The following is a 12,588-nucleotide window of genomic DNA, read 5'->3' on the forward strand; positions in this document are numbered from 1 at the left end:
ACGTTTCTACTCTTAGTTCAAGAACTCATAGTACAAGAGGAAGAAATTTCCTTTAGAAAAAAAATAGAAGTCAACCCTTAAAACCTCTCAGGTATCAATTATTAGGCACAATTAAGACCATCTGCATGTATTCTGTAACTAATCCACTGCAGACTTCTTGAATCTTGCAGTAATACTTCTAGGCTACAATAGATTTTTGAACAGAGCTTTGCTGCACTATGCTGACAGCTATTAATAATTGTTTTAAGATAGTGATTTAGGAAAAAAGGGTATTACATTTACCCAATATGTCAACATTTCAGTAAAGAGTGTATGACAAAAGCCTTTTGTATTTAACACAGTTAAGAAACTGTGGTTGTGCCTAACATTTGCTTGAAGAATTATTTTTGAGAGGAAAATATAAACCTTAGAGCTATGCAACTAGAACAGGACTCCAAAGTACTGCAAGAATACAGCTGCATTCAAAACACCACACTGAAATAAGTGAAGATAAGGATTTGCTTTAGATGTTTATTAATCCAAGGAGATCTTCCATAATAGAAAAAACAGAGGCTTTAAATTTCCCAGCTCTTCCTCTAGAGTTGCATTATCCTTGAAAATGGAATGGATAAGTGCAAGTTCTAGAAGGAAGATTAATTTTAAATTTGACATAAGTGTATCACTGAAATTGATATATTGCATCACAAAATGCACTATCACCACCAACAACAATGCAAAATTGTTTTGCAATTTATATAAATACATTTCTTGGAGCAAAGGAAAGCAAAGTTCTAGATCCATTCTTAAAAAAGATGCTCCTTGCTAACCAGTCTAGCGACACATAAAAGCACCCTTGAAGTAAGACTGTATTCCTCACACCAAGATAAAATTCTTCCCTTGACTTGTGACTTGAAAAATATAACTGTTCCAGAAATGACAGTGGCACTAAATTGGTGATTTCCCCCTCATTTTTTCATCTGCTTTGTATCTAGAGCCTTCTCACTGCTGCTCTGTTGTATCTTCTGCCTTGAGGCAAAAGCGTCTCTCTCATCTGTCCTAGAAGGTTCTCTTACATTTTTTGGGATGCATAACTTGATAAGCAGATACCCAACAAGCAGATGTTCAGAAATGATTTATGTCAAACTGGGCGTTTTTCAAAGTCAAGGAATGCACAGGAAAAGGCATGCTGTAATTACTTCTGTCACCTTTCTCTACAAAAATAAAACCTTGACTAGATATTATCTTGAGGCCGGAGTACACCTGTACGCGCTCATGAGTTACACATTTACAAAAAAACAGTTCTGCTATGTGTACTTGGCCAGTCAGCTAAAGATTCACAAGTACTACCGTGGTTCTCATACCACTACTATAACGGATACTCTGATTCAAGGCTTAGTTTTTTAGGCTTTTTCACACCAGGTGCAATATCCATCCGTTTAAGTCCACAATTTGCTTTTAAAGTATCCCTTTGGTATTCGGCTAGGGCAACGTGGCATTATAGTCCTGGCTCAGTCTCTCACATTAGCACTCTGTGCGCAGGGAACTGTGTTTGCCGAAGAAAGGCAGACCAGAGAGGAGTGACTGGAAAAACCCATTAGAGCTGCCCAGAGAAGCGCTAGCGGTTGTGCAACAAATGGAAGGCAGAGCATGGTGCTGCTCAGCTTGCCAAGGAAACCCCAAACCACGAATTCCTGCTACTCTGCTGATGCAAAAAAACACACCACACGAACCAATTTTCTGAAGACTGCATTTTGAGTATCATAATATATATATGTGCATTTCATTTTTACAGATATAAACTCAGTTTATTTTTAACCTGTATTTAAATTTTGGAGGCTTACATTAAATTAAGGTAGCTTGTTTAATATCAATTGTAACAGCAGGTGACATTTTTATATAAAAACAGCCAAAAGAAAAAAAAACCCCAAACATTTGATTTAAAAGACCTGACATCAATGATCTCAAGGCAAGATCAAAAACCTATCGATTTTTGCTTTTAGAAAAGAAAAAGGGGGCATTTAAGCCAACCCATTCACAGCATCTCCCTGCTGGCTTCTTCATACAGTGGTTTTGATAGTGGTCCCAGAGGGAACTGTATTCTGCCTCTCTAGCTAAAATACTAGTTACTATAGCAACTTTGAAGGAAGAAAATTGTGGCTTCAAAAATGAAAGATTGGCAAAACTTCAAATACACTGTCTGGATCAGGCAGACAACAGCACGCACTAATTCCGGGAGTGCAAAAAGAGGGGCGATGAAATGCAAGAGTAGTGCACCTGCACTACCACGTGCTGGAAAGAATATTTTGCAAAATCAGGGGCAACAACTGCATTCATAGATCATAGCCCACATTAGCCAAATTAAATTGTTGTGGTTTTAATAGATTGCATATATAGATGTTTCATCCACACACTTTAATTGACTTTTAAGAGCAGAACTTCACATCTTATTTACCTGCTTTAGAGAAGGTAACTTTTTCCTCAGTGCTTACAGTACACATTTGTATACAAATTTCACCTCGTACAGTGAGACCTTTAAGAAAAACAAAGGACACGGAGGGTGTTGCTATTTTTTTTTTAGCAGCAATGAAGTATCACTAACCCCTTTTTTACATAACCGAATTCAAGTCACAACCAGAGGTGACTGCACCACAAAGTCACCAGGTACAAAACTGCTAGTTCATTTTAAATTAATAACTTGAAATTATTTTCCCCAATACATCCCTTATTTATTTTAATTTTTTATAAACAGCAAACATTTTGCTATTTTTGTACATAGGCTAGCAGGCTTGTTTCAATATGAAAGTGCTAATTCATTTACAGATTTATCAGTTATGTAGTGCTACATTAAGTGTCCAATATTCTACATATGAACAATCTTGATAAATGGAAATGATGAAGATTAAGTAAGGCTATCTGATTACCTTATCTTATTTACATTAAAAGAATAGACACCCAATAGGAAGGGAGAAAAGGGAAATAAACTGGGCAAATACTCATACCGCCACAGGTGTAAAAATTAAGTCTGCCTTCTAGCTTGTACTGTAAATGAGACATTTTAAATAGTCCTGCAGCCCATGCTTATTTTTTTCCTCAGAAAAAGAAAAGCTGCCTTCATGACATCCCCTCTTGATTTCTGATTTCCAAAGTGTGTCGTTTGAAGCTTCAAATTCAGATTCTTCCTATCTTCAAAAAAACCTCTGGTTTGCTTTCCAGTATTAGGTTGCATGATCAGGTCCCACTTCTGGGGCTTTTGTCCAATCTATTTATCAATTAGTTTAAGAGTGAGTTGTAGATAACATGAACCAGTTCTGGAACCACTATTGGGAGGAACACAAGCTCTTCACTACAATCACACAGTAGCAGGAAAAGTGATAATTCAATTCATTCCTGGGGCAGGGCCTCCAAAATTAAATGAAGTTGGCACAACTGGAGCATTGAATTTGTATCCTCCATGCTTTTCAATCATTTTGGATTCTAAAACAAAGCAAAAAAACAGAAGGAAGATATTTTAGTGTAGGGGGAAGACAGATAAAGGTTTTGTCGCTGACCATTTTGATTTTCTCAGAGATACAGGTTTAACCCCACACTTCAGCTTTTGGACACAAGTATGTAATTTTCACATTTCAGAAACAGGACCTGAATGAATGTTGGACTTCTGAACTTGCTACAGGCGCCCAGTTCTTTCTGATTAACATTTATAGACTTTTCAGTCAAATCAATAACAGAGCACAAAAAAAGCAGTACACAGATATTAGCTACATTTTCAGGTTTTGTATCTCAATTCAACAACGTAAGTAGAAATAGCCACTGAAATACCAGAAACAGACTTTTTAGTATACCTGCGTTTCCCCCCCATACCCAAGCAGATAATTTGGAGTTTAGGTTACTAGGCCATATAACATAATTCTGAGAGAAAACTACCAAGTTTATCACTTTTCGTTTTCAACCAAACCTTAAGATCTTTAGGCATCTGAGGTCCACATATCCATCACTGTAACTAACAGTGATGGTTAAGCTGTCTGGTTTTAATAGCTGCATATTCTGTCCTTCGAAGATTACTGTAAGACTACTTTTTACAAGCTCTAATACAGGCACATCTGAAAATTAGGTTGGTGAAGAGCAGATAGAAATGTGTATTTTTACCTATACGTTTCTATCTACACATTTATATAGAAATGTGTATTTCTATCTACCTTTTCTAGAATCTAGATAGTGCAGAAGGTTTATGTTATTTCCAGCTCAAGAGAATGCTTATTAATGTCTTATTTCCAGTCTAAGAGCTTTCTCCTACCTCAATAGTTGCAATCTCTCTCTCTCTGGGAATACAGGACAGCTCGTGTTATCTAGAGGATCTGTATTTTGTCTCTGTTTCTTTGGAAACAGGCCATAAAAATCTTGCCATGGCTGATGAAGGACGGGGGAGAACATGACCTGGGGAGCATCACTCTGTTCCCTCCTGGCTCCATAGTGCACAGAAGACAAATCTCTTAGCTTATGGAAATTCTGCTTAACTACATTAATGACACAATTATATTACAAATCCTTCTAACAGGATGTCCCCACGTGCGGTAGGCAGCCTAAATGGACTGTCAGTATTTTCTGATAGTAGGCAAGAATCTCCTGTAAGGATCTAGTTGCTTAAGTTAAACTTGACAATCTGAACCTAACTTGCTCTATGAATAGACAGCTGAAAAAAAACACAGGAACATTTTTTTTTCATAAAATGCACAAGTAGTATGTAATCTCATCAGTATTCTATCTAGTGCTTGACAAGGGTCACATTGAAACTGTATGTTATAACCATTAAAAGTGGATCATTCTGGACACTTAACAAGCTTTGTGAGGTAATTTGGGCTGTTTTCTGTCAAAAATTACTTATAAAACGTGCATTCTTACTACCGATCTTTTTATTGAAAGATTTCTGAACTTCTATTTTGAAACATCTTGTAGTAATTGCTCAATAAGATGCAGGATATGAGACTGGACTGATAACTCAAAATTCAGCCTTGACTTTAGAGAGTGATCTGTATTGGCTTACTCCCAAACACCTGGGAAAACTTGCAAAGAAAAAAACCCAACCAACCGAAGATCTCCCCACTTCCTATATTTTAAAATCTGTATTGAAGAATAACAATCTTCAATATTTAATAGGCTTAATGATGTAGCTTTACAGAGGGATACGACTTCCTTAATTTAGTATTTTCCCACCCATAGAATCCGTCTATCCCAGCTGGACTAGGTCACATCAGGAAATAATTTATCAGCCACTTAATGTGTTTGTTACCATATCTAGAGTTCATCTACTTCAGATAATCAAATCAATTGTTTTCAAATCCAAGCTATTATGACAAATAAGCTTTTATTTACTTGTCCACTTCATTAAAATGTTTCTATCATCCCTTACACCTGTGGTATGCCATACAATTCATGCATTGAGGCTTTGTGACCTGACAATCTTAAGAGATTTCAAACATCTTTGGAGTGTAAAACAACCCTGCTTTGATAGAGACATTACCAGCCTTGAATTATAGGCATTTTCTGTGTTATGCTTCTTGAGCACATAAACAGCATTCAAACAGCAAAAGAAGCAATTAATAGTATAAAGGGGGGAAAATACCGTGTGCTGCCCGCCTCTGATCTGCCAGAGTTGCTATGTCCTGCAATTGTTTTCTTTGTTCTTCATTAAGACCCTGTGTCAAAGCTTGGTACCACACAGGGTTACGATTCTGAATTGCTGCAAGAGAAAGAAAACATAAGCAAGAGGAAAGTGTTCATTAAAATGTTCTGTAACTCAAAGCTTGCTAACTCGCTGCCATTTCCATCAGAATAATATTCTGTTATGGTTACATAATTCAAGATATTTAAAAACACTAACACAAACTCTGACCTCTTCCCTCTCACCATAAATTCATTCAAGCATCTCCCCCTGCTCTGAAAGTTTAATGATGGCTTCCCCTTTCCAAAGAGCTTGTTCAGAGCACATATTGGAAAGCCTGTTTGGAAGCTTTAAACAGGTTCTAGTTTACAAATGGTATGCACTAAAATTAAGTTAAAATATAACTTGTTGGCCAGGAAAGGGAATAAAGTTACTTACTCTGAAAAATTGTTTTAAATATCTGATATTCATCAATAGGGTTGTCTTCATCATCAATAATTGTGGAATACCCTTCCAAAGCAGTCTCTTCAGCATCATCTTCTTCCCAATCTTCATCATCTCCATCTTCACCTGCCTGTTTTGCTAGGATTTCTAGATATTCTTGACCATCTTCATCAATGTCATCTTCATCACTCCCCAATTCCTCTGAGTTAAATATCACACACAAAGAAGTTTATCTCAGGAATAGCAAGAACAACTGTTTAGGAAGATGGCCCATTGTACAAAACAGTCAATAGAACTGCTAACAGTACAACGCAGACTAGAGAGCAGGAAGCTCATTTAACTCCTCTCCTAGCACCATGGTCTTCCCCTACCCTGACACACTTTCCTCGCTTACACCAACTGTGCCCAGTTACACAGTTGGTGTAAGCGAGGAAAGTGCGTCGGGGTTGGGGAAGACCATGGTGCTAGGAGAGGGGTTAAATGACTTGCACCAACTGTGTAAGTGGGAAACTAAAATTTTACTGTCACAAAAACATATACAGAAAAATGTATATACAGATAGTTTGGAACAGCACTCGATAAAACTTTAGGCAAAGTAGTATTCGTGCTCCAAAAAAAGTTTGAAATAATTTGATGAAAACACTTTTAAAGGCACATTCAAAAGGGCTATTGGAAAGAATGCTTGAAAAATACAAAATGTAATAGTGTGAATGATGTATAATGACAACAGTCTGGAGAGTCCAGAATTCAACAGCAGGTACCAAAAAAAACCTGGGCTCTAAGTAGATAGACGGAAACCAACAGATACTCCTTTGAGTGTGTTCAACTGTTCCAAACAATTACTCACAAAGACACCAGGCTAATGATGGGAAGATAAAAATAGGGAACAAGAACTGAAAGCTTAAGCAGAGTATAGGGAACGATGGAAGAAAGAAGTACGGGGAAGCTGCAGGCAATTTTGAACTTCACATAAAGATGACGGTAAAAGATGTGAAAGTTCGTGAAATGACTGTATGAAGAAGAATGTCTATAAAAGCTGATACAGTTGAGATCACTTTAGTTCAGGGGAAAAAAAAAAAGTATCACAAGAACTGTCATTTTCAACACACAACTACAACACCAGCAGCTCACGGGACAGTTTGTAATATACAGGTTGAACTGTACAATGGATTAGAAGGATTCCTGGAAACTCTTCTACTGACTCTTGCCCCTCACTCAAATGGGAAACATGCCCCAGTAATAATTCTTTTCAGTAGTGACAGCATCCCCACACAAAAGCTAACTTGATGTGACTCTGAGGAGACTCTGCCTAGGAAGTTAGTCTTTAAGAGGGACTGGAAAGTAAGTCAGATGTACGTGGAAGTAGTTAAAAATGTGCAGTGTTCTATGTCAGCATTTCATTTTTGCAATTACGGAACTCTGAAGAATTCCACAAAGGAACTCGGCATCTCCAACAGAAGAAATGAAAAATACAAAGTAACAGCAATGTTTCAGTTTCCATACCTGTTTCCTCATCTTCTTCAGCTTCATCATCATCATCACTGTCATTTTCATGCTCTGCATGACAGGCATATGCTCTTTTCAATCCATTAAATAAAAGGATAAAAGCTGGCAGGATCTGGCCTGCAACTTGATTTAAAACCTGTGGTATTTGCTCCAGATCAATGAGAGCACACAAGCCAAGCACACACATCTTTCTATCATGAAGTCTACAAAATATAAGAGTAAAATAAGTTACAAATCCTGTTATGATTTACAAGCAGGTAATATAGAGGTGTATCACAGAGAATAAGCTTCAAAATTAGAAACGCTTACCCCAAGAAACAGTCCACATCATTAAGCCACTGTGTTATGAAGTGATTAGTGACAGGCTCCACATTATTGGGAAAACGAAGATTTTCCAATGTATTTAATAGTAAATGAGGATTGTAATACAAAGCAGCTATGGCAACCTGGAGGCACATTGTTCGCAGTTCACTTGTTTTCACTTCTCTGGTTAATCTCTCTAATGCAGCTTCCACAAATAAGGGTATGCACTGAAGAGAAGCATTACAAATTTATGATAAAAATTAAATTTTGTATTTCTGTATTTTACACAAAAGTTCAGAAATAGCATAAAACCAGTCTAGTGTGTAAATATAGAGGGCATCAAATGGGAGTAATTTTTAATTGCCAGCAGAATTCATGTATAAAGATGAAATGAAAATATGAGAAGATTTAATCTACTCCAAGCACATGGATTTTGTGACATCATGCACAGTAGATGCAACTCCTGGTTCTATAATCTTGTGTTTTAAAAATGAAAAATAGAGGAAATGCGTACACTAGGAAGTACAGTAAAATCAACTCAGTCTTTTTTAACATCCACAACAGAGTCAAGAGATATTAGTAACATTCCAAGAAAACAGCTATTCAAAGGAGCAGTCTTGTCAGAGATGCCACACTGAAAAAAAAAATCCCTATAGAAGATTATCCTTCAAATAAATTAAAAGTTAAAGTTTCCAGGGACCATATTCACAAGTATTAAAAAGCATGCAAAAAATGTTTAAACAGCTATTATACAGTGCTTGTTACGTACAGCGCAGAAGCACACAAGACTCATCTCTCAAATTCCAACTTTCCTATGTGCATAATGAAGTCCCTGGTTCCTCTAGGACATTAATTTGGATTCTAAGAACTCCACTTCCATTCTTATTTATTTCAAGGCTATTAACTTGACAGACTGAATAACGTTCATGAAATATTCACTAGAATTAACTTAGAATATAATTAATCGACTTTTAGAACCAAGATGCTCCTAAACCAGCCCTCTTCCAGATTCATGAAAACACTTAACATTGAGTTTTGTAGCGTCTTAAGTTCTAGAGACAAAGTGCGCAATAACTCTCTCTGTAGTGCTGTTAACTGAGCAGAAGGACATGTGACATTGAAGTAGAAGACAGGATTATTAGTGATGCTACACAAACTTCTTGGTACAGAACTCATGTTAATACATAAGCAATTAATATTTGAGAATAAAAATATTTTTAAAATATTAGTTACAGAAACCAAAGTTGTTACTAACCTGATCAATGCCACGCCCTTTACACTGAAGAATAATTACTTCTAACAACTTTGCTGCATGACATTCTGCATCTTCTCCGGCAACTCCTGTAAGGACCTGAAAAATAACAATTACTGTTGATGATATCCCTTCAAGAAGTATTTTCTATGTACTGCTTTGCTTTGGAAAGCTGATAAGAATTTACACACTCTATTATAATGCTAGCGTAAATATCCATTAGTGAAGCAGCCAAGTCTACAGCAATGGTTCAGTATTAGAACTAGAGACTGAAACATTGCTCAAAGTGGGTAAAACTGAGCTACACGTACAAGTATTCAGTAACTCTATGGACACAGAGCTTACAACAGTAACTGGATAAGCATCAGCTGCCACTTTGCAAAGGTTTATTTCATACACAAACCAAAAATTTTTCTTATGCATTCATGTACTGAATTTTGTAAAAATTATATTTACAAATTTGAGATATCTAGTGGGAGACCACACAATACCTAAAACTTCAGTGTTAAAGATTCACTGTGCTCAGCTAATAAAACTAATCACGAAGAGGCACAGTAGAATCATAGAATCAATAGAATCTTCATGGTTGGAACGGACCTTTGAGATCGTCAAGTCCAACCGTACACCACACACACAAAAAAAACCCAACCAACCTACAATCTCTGCCACTAGAGCATGCCCTTAAGTGCCACATCTAGACATTTCTTAACTACCTCTAGGGATGGTGACTCAACCCCCTCCCTGGGCAGGCTGTTCCAGTGCCTGACCACTCTTTCAGTAAAGTAATTCTTCCTCATATCTAAGAATTAACAGGCTAATTTTCTTTTTTATATATATAAAATGTTCAAATATTTACAGTCAGCCTGGTTGCAACTTGTTTTCAAATAAAGGCTGACAAGAATTATTCATTATAATATTTAAACATCTTCAAAAGAATTACTCAGGAAACACCATGGTCAGGGCAGCTGACAGTTCACCATAGTTCTTATATAGACAAAACATATGATATCCAGAAATGGGAAACTGCAATCTGCACAGGTTACTATTAGAGATTATAAAATATTAACACCATTTTATAAAAAAGTATTAATTTCCTCACATAGGGCTAACATTCTGGAAAGCTTTGTATTCTACACATGCATTGGATAACGAAAGCCCAATTGATAGCCACCTACAATACGCAGGAGCTGAGAAGCTAAGTTAAATACAGAAACACTGCCCCAAAAGTCACTGGTCTGAGTCAGAACAATTGTATTCTGCTCCCAGCTTTTATCACTGACTTGGCATGAACTTGGGAAAATAACTTCCTATTCCTATCCATCTATTTTCCATCCCTGCTCCACTTGTTTTAGCTAATAGATTTAAGACCTCTAGCATACATATGGTATGCGGTATCCCAGCCACAGTGAGGCTACAAATCGCAGATAAAAGAAACCACCTACCTTTTGCAATATGCATACGTGTGTTTTGCATACCCACATGCACAAAGTATATTACTCAAAACACACACGCACAAAACCATGGTTTGTTTTATCTGCTTTTGTTGTGCACAATTTATTTTTCCCTTTTAGCAAAAGCATGTATCTGAAACTTGATGCAACCTCTTTAAATTTCTCTGCAGTAGCTCACTGATTTGTGGAATCCCAGGGAATGTTAAATAGCATAATGCCTTAAGAGCAGACATCAAAATTCTTCAGTTTTACAGTCTGCTGTTGTGGAAAAAAGTACCCAGTTTAACAGCGTATTACTTCAGAGATCACAGGTTTTGTTATCGCAGAGGAATCTACTTACCTTCTTGCACATACTGTAGATCATTTCAAGATATTTTGTGTCTGACAGAAGCGTATCTGTATCAACAGTAACATAATTATGCAAGAGAGGCATCATGTCTGCATTAAAAGAAGAATGATCACAGTTAGATATTGTTTGCACATTTTATTAGACAAGCTGTTAAAATCAGTTTGAAATCTATGTATTAATAAATTAATTACAGTTCTTGCTTAATGTTTGTCCGGATAAGCGTGCATCTAGTCATAGATGCCTTGGCAAAACAAGGCTGGTTGCAGCAACAGCAGAATAAAATACTTCAAGCATAATCTCACTTCAGTCAGCGTTCTCCTAACACTTCAATCAAGATGCAGTTCATTGTATGGCTGAAATTACATGTATGAAACCGTTTGGCTTTCTGATTTATTTTTATTACTTACCAGTAAAATAGTCAAAGCCATCCTGCTGAAAGACTTCAAATACAAGAGGAAGAAGCTGCCACATTTGTGCAGAAACTTGTTGACAGGTCAGACTATGAGCCAAGGAAAAGATCTCCTCATAGAACTCTAAAACAAAGGGAATCTAGGTAAATTTAATGCCAATTGCATACAGTTAAAAAAATAAGCCAACAAAAGTACAGATACCTAATACATGCTGCTGCAAAACTGTTCCAATAACTTGTAAACAGATCCCTTCCAGCTGCTGGGTAATCTGGAAAAAGGAAATTTATGACTGTTTTCAATACTTTGGAGTTTAAATTAAACACATTTTAAATAAAAGTACTCTAAACAGTTTCTATTTAGACCATATAGTCTTCTAAAAAAATTCAAAATGTCTCACATTTTAGAACACTAAATGTGTAAGAGCAGCACTCTTAGCTAAGGATTTGTAAGAGCTTTTAATACGAGGTGGCTTTGGGATATTCTTTGAATATTGTAAGAAACTCATTATAGGGTATCCTTTAAAAAGAAAGGCCTGACAGTAACCCTATGCAGCATTCAGTCCCATCAAAACACAGTAAGTATTTATATATCAAAGGGGTAAGCAATGGAAGTTGCAGGAACTATTTGCTTTTCTGGAAAAGTGTAAATTCGAAAAACATAACAAATACCAAACCGCCCCCCAAACCTAGCTTAGGATGTTCATAGGCTATGTGGACAATTAGTATAAATGCTGCTCTACAGATTCAGACACTCTTCCCAATTAGTATTTATTAGTCCCTAGAACAGCTAACAGAACAGTCATTAACCTGTTTAGGGCACTTACCTTACATAGGGACAAATAAGGGTTGAGTTTCTGGTCTTAGCTATGCAGAACAGGATTTGAAACTAACCAGCTAAATACCTTATCTCTTGGAACACTGGTCATCCTCTGTGAGATGTCTCTAAATATAAATGTTTACTGATCAACGTTTTACAATTGAGTTCCTCAGGACTAGCATATTGTTACACAAACTTTTCATTTAGATAGCAAGAATTTGCTGACAAAAACAAGTACATGAAAAGCTTGCTGAGCAGCTTTAGCAACAAGTAAATGAGCCAAACTGGTCCTTGGCTTATTGCATGGCAGCAGTGGATTCCGACCATGGGCATTCAGAATTCGTTTATGTTGCTTCCTTAGTAAAGTCTTCAGAGCCCTGAGAGTACAATTTATTACTGAATTGTTTAGTCACTAAAAAACT

At 36.6% G+C, this 12,588-nt stretch overlaps 1 protein-coding gene across 1 annotated transcript in view; it reads right to left on the minus strand.

Moving 5' to 3' along the window:
- Positions 1–490: 490 nt before the first annotated feature.
- Positions 491–12,588, minus strand: part of IPO7 (importin 7) — a 40,875-nt gene continuing 28,777 nt past the window's right edge. The window contains exons 17-25 of the mRNA XM_063332142.1: positions 11,552–11,618; positions 11,348–11,473; positions 10,932–11,029; positions 9,144–9,239; positions 7,895–8,115; positions 7,583–7,788; positions 6,074–6,280; positions 5,597–5,713; positions 491–3,453 (exon numbers count right to left, since the gene is read on the minus strand). Of these exons, the coding sequence (XP_063188212.1) occupies positions 3,356–3,453; positions 5,597–5,713; positions 6,074–6,280; positions 7,583–7,788; positions 7,895–8,115; positions 9,144–9,239; positions 10,932–11,029; positions 11,348–11,473; positions 11,552–11,618 (1,236 nt within the window). The 3' untranslated portion in view covers positions 491–3,355. The remainder of the gene's footprint in view (positions 3,454–5,596; positions 5,714–6,073; positions 6,281–7,582; positions 7,789–7,894; positions 8,116–9,143; positions 9,240–10,931; positions 11,030–11,347; positions 11,474–11,551; positions 11,619–12,588) is intronic.

Source organism: Chroicocephalus ridibundus, chromosome 4, assembly GCF_963924245.1.
Source record: "Chroicocephalus ridibundus chromosome 4, bChrRid1.1, whole genome shotgun sequence".
Taxonomy (NCBI): Eukaryota; Metazoa; Chordata; class Aves; order Charadriiformes; family Laridae; genus Chroicocephalus; species Chroicocephalus ridibundus.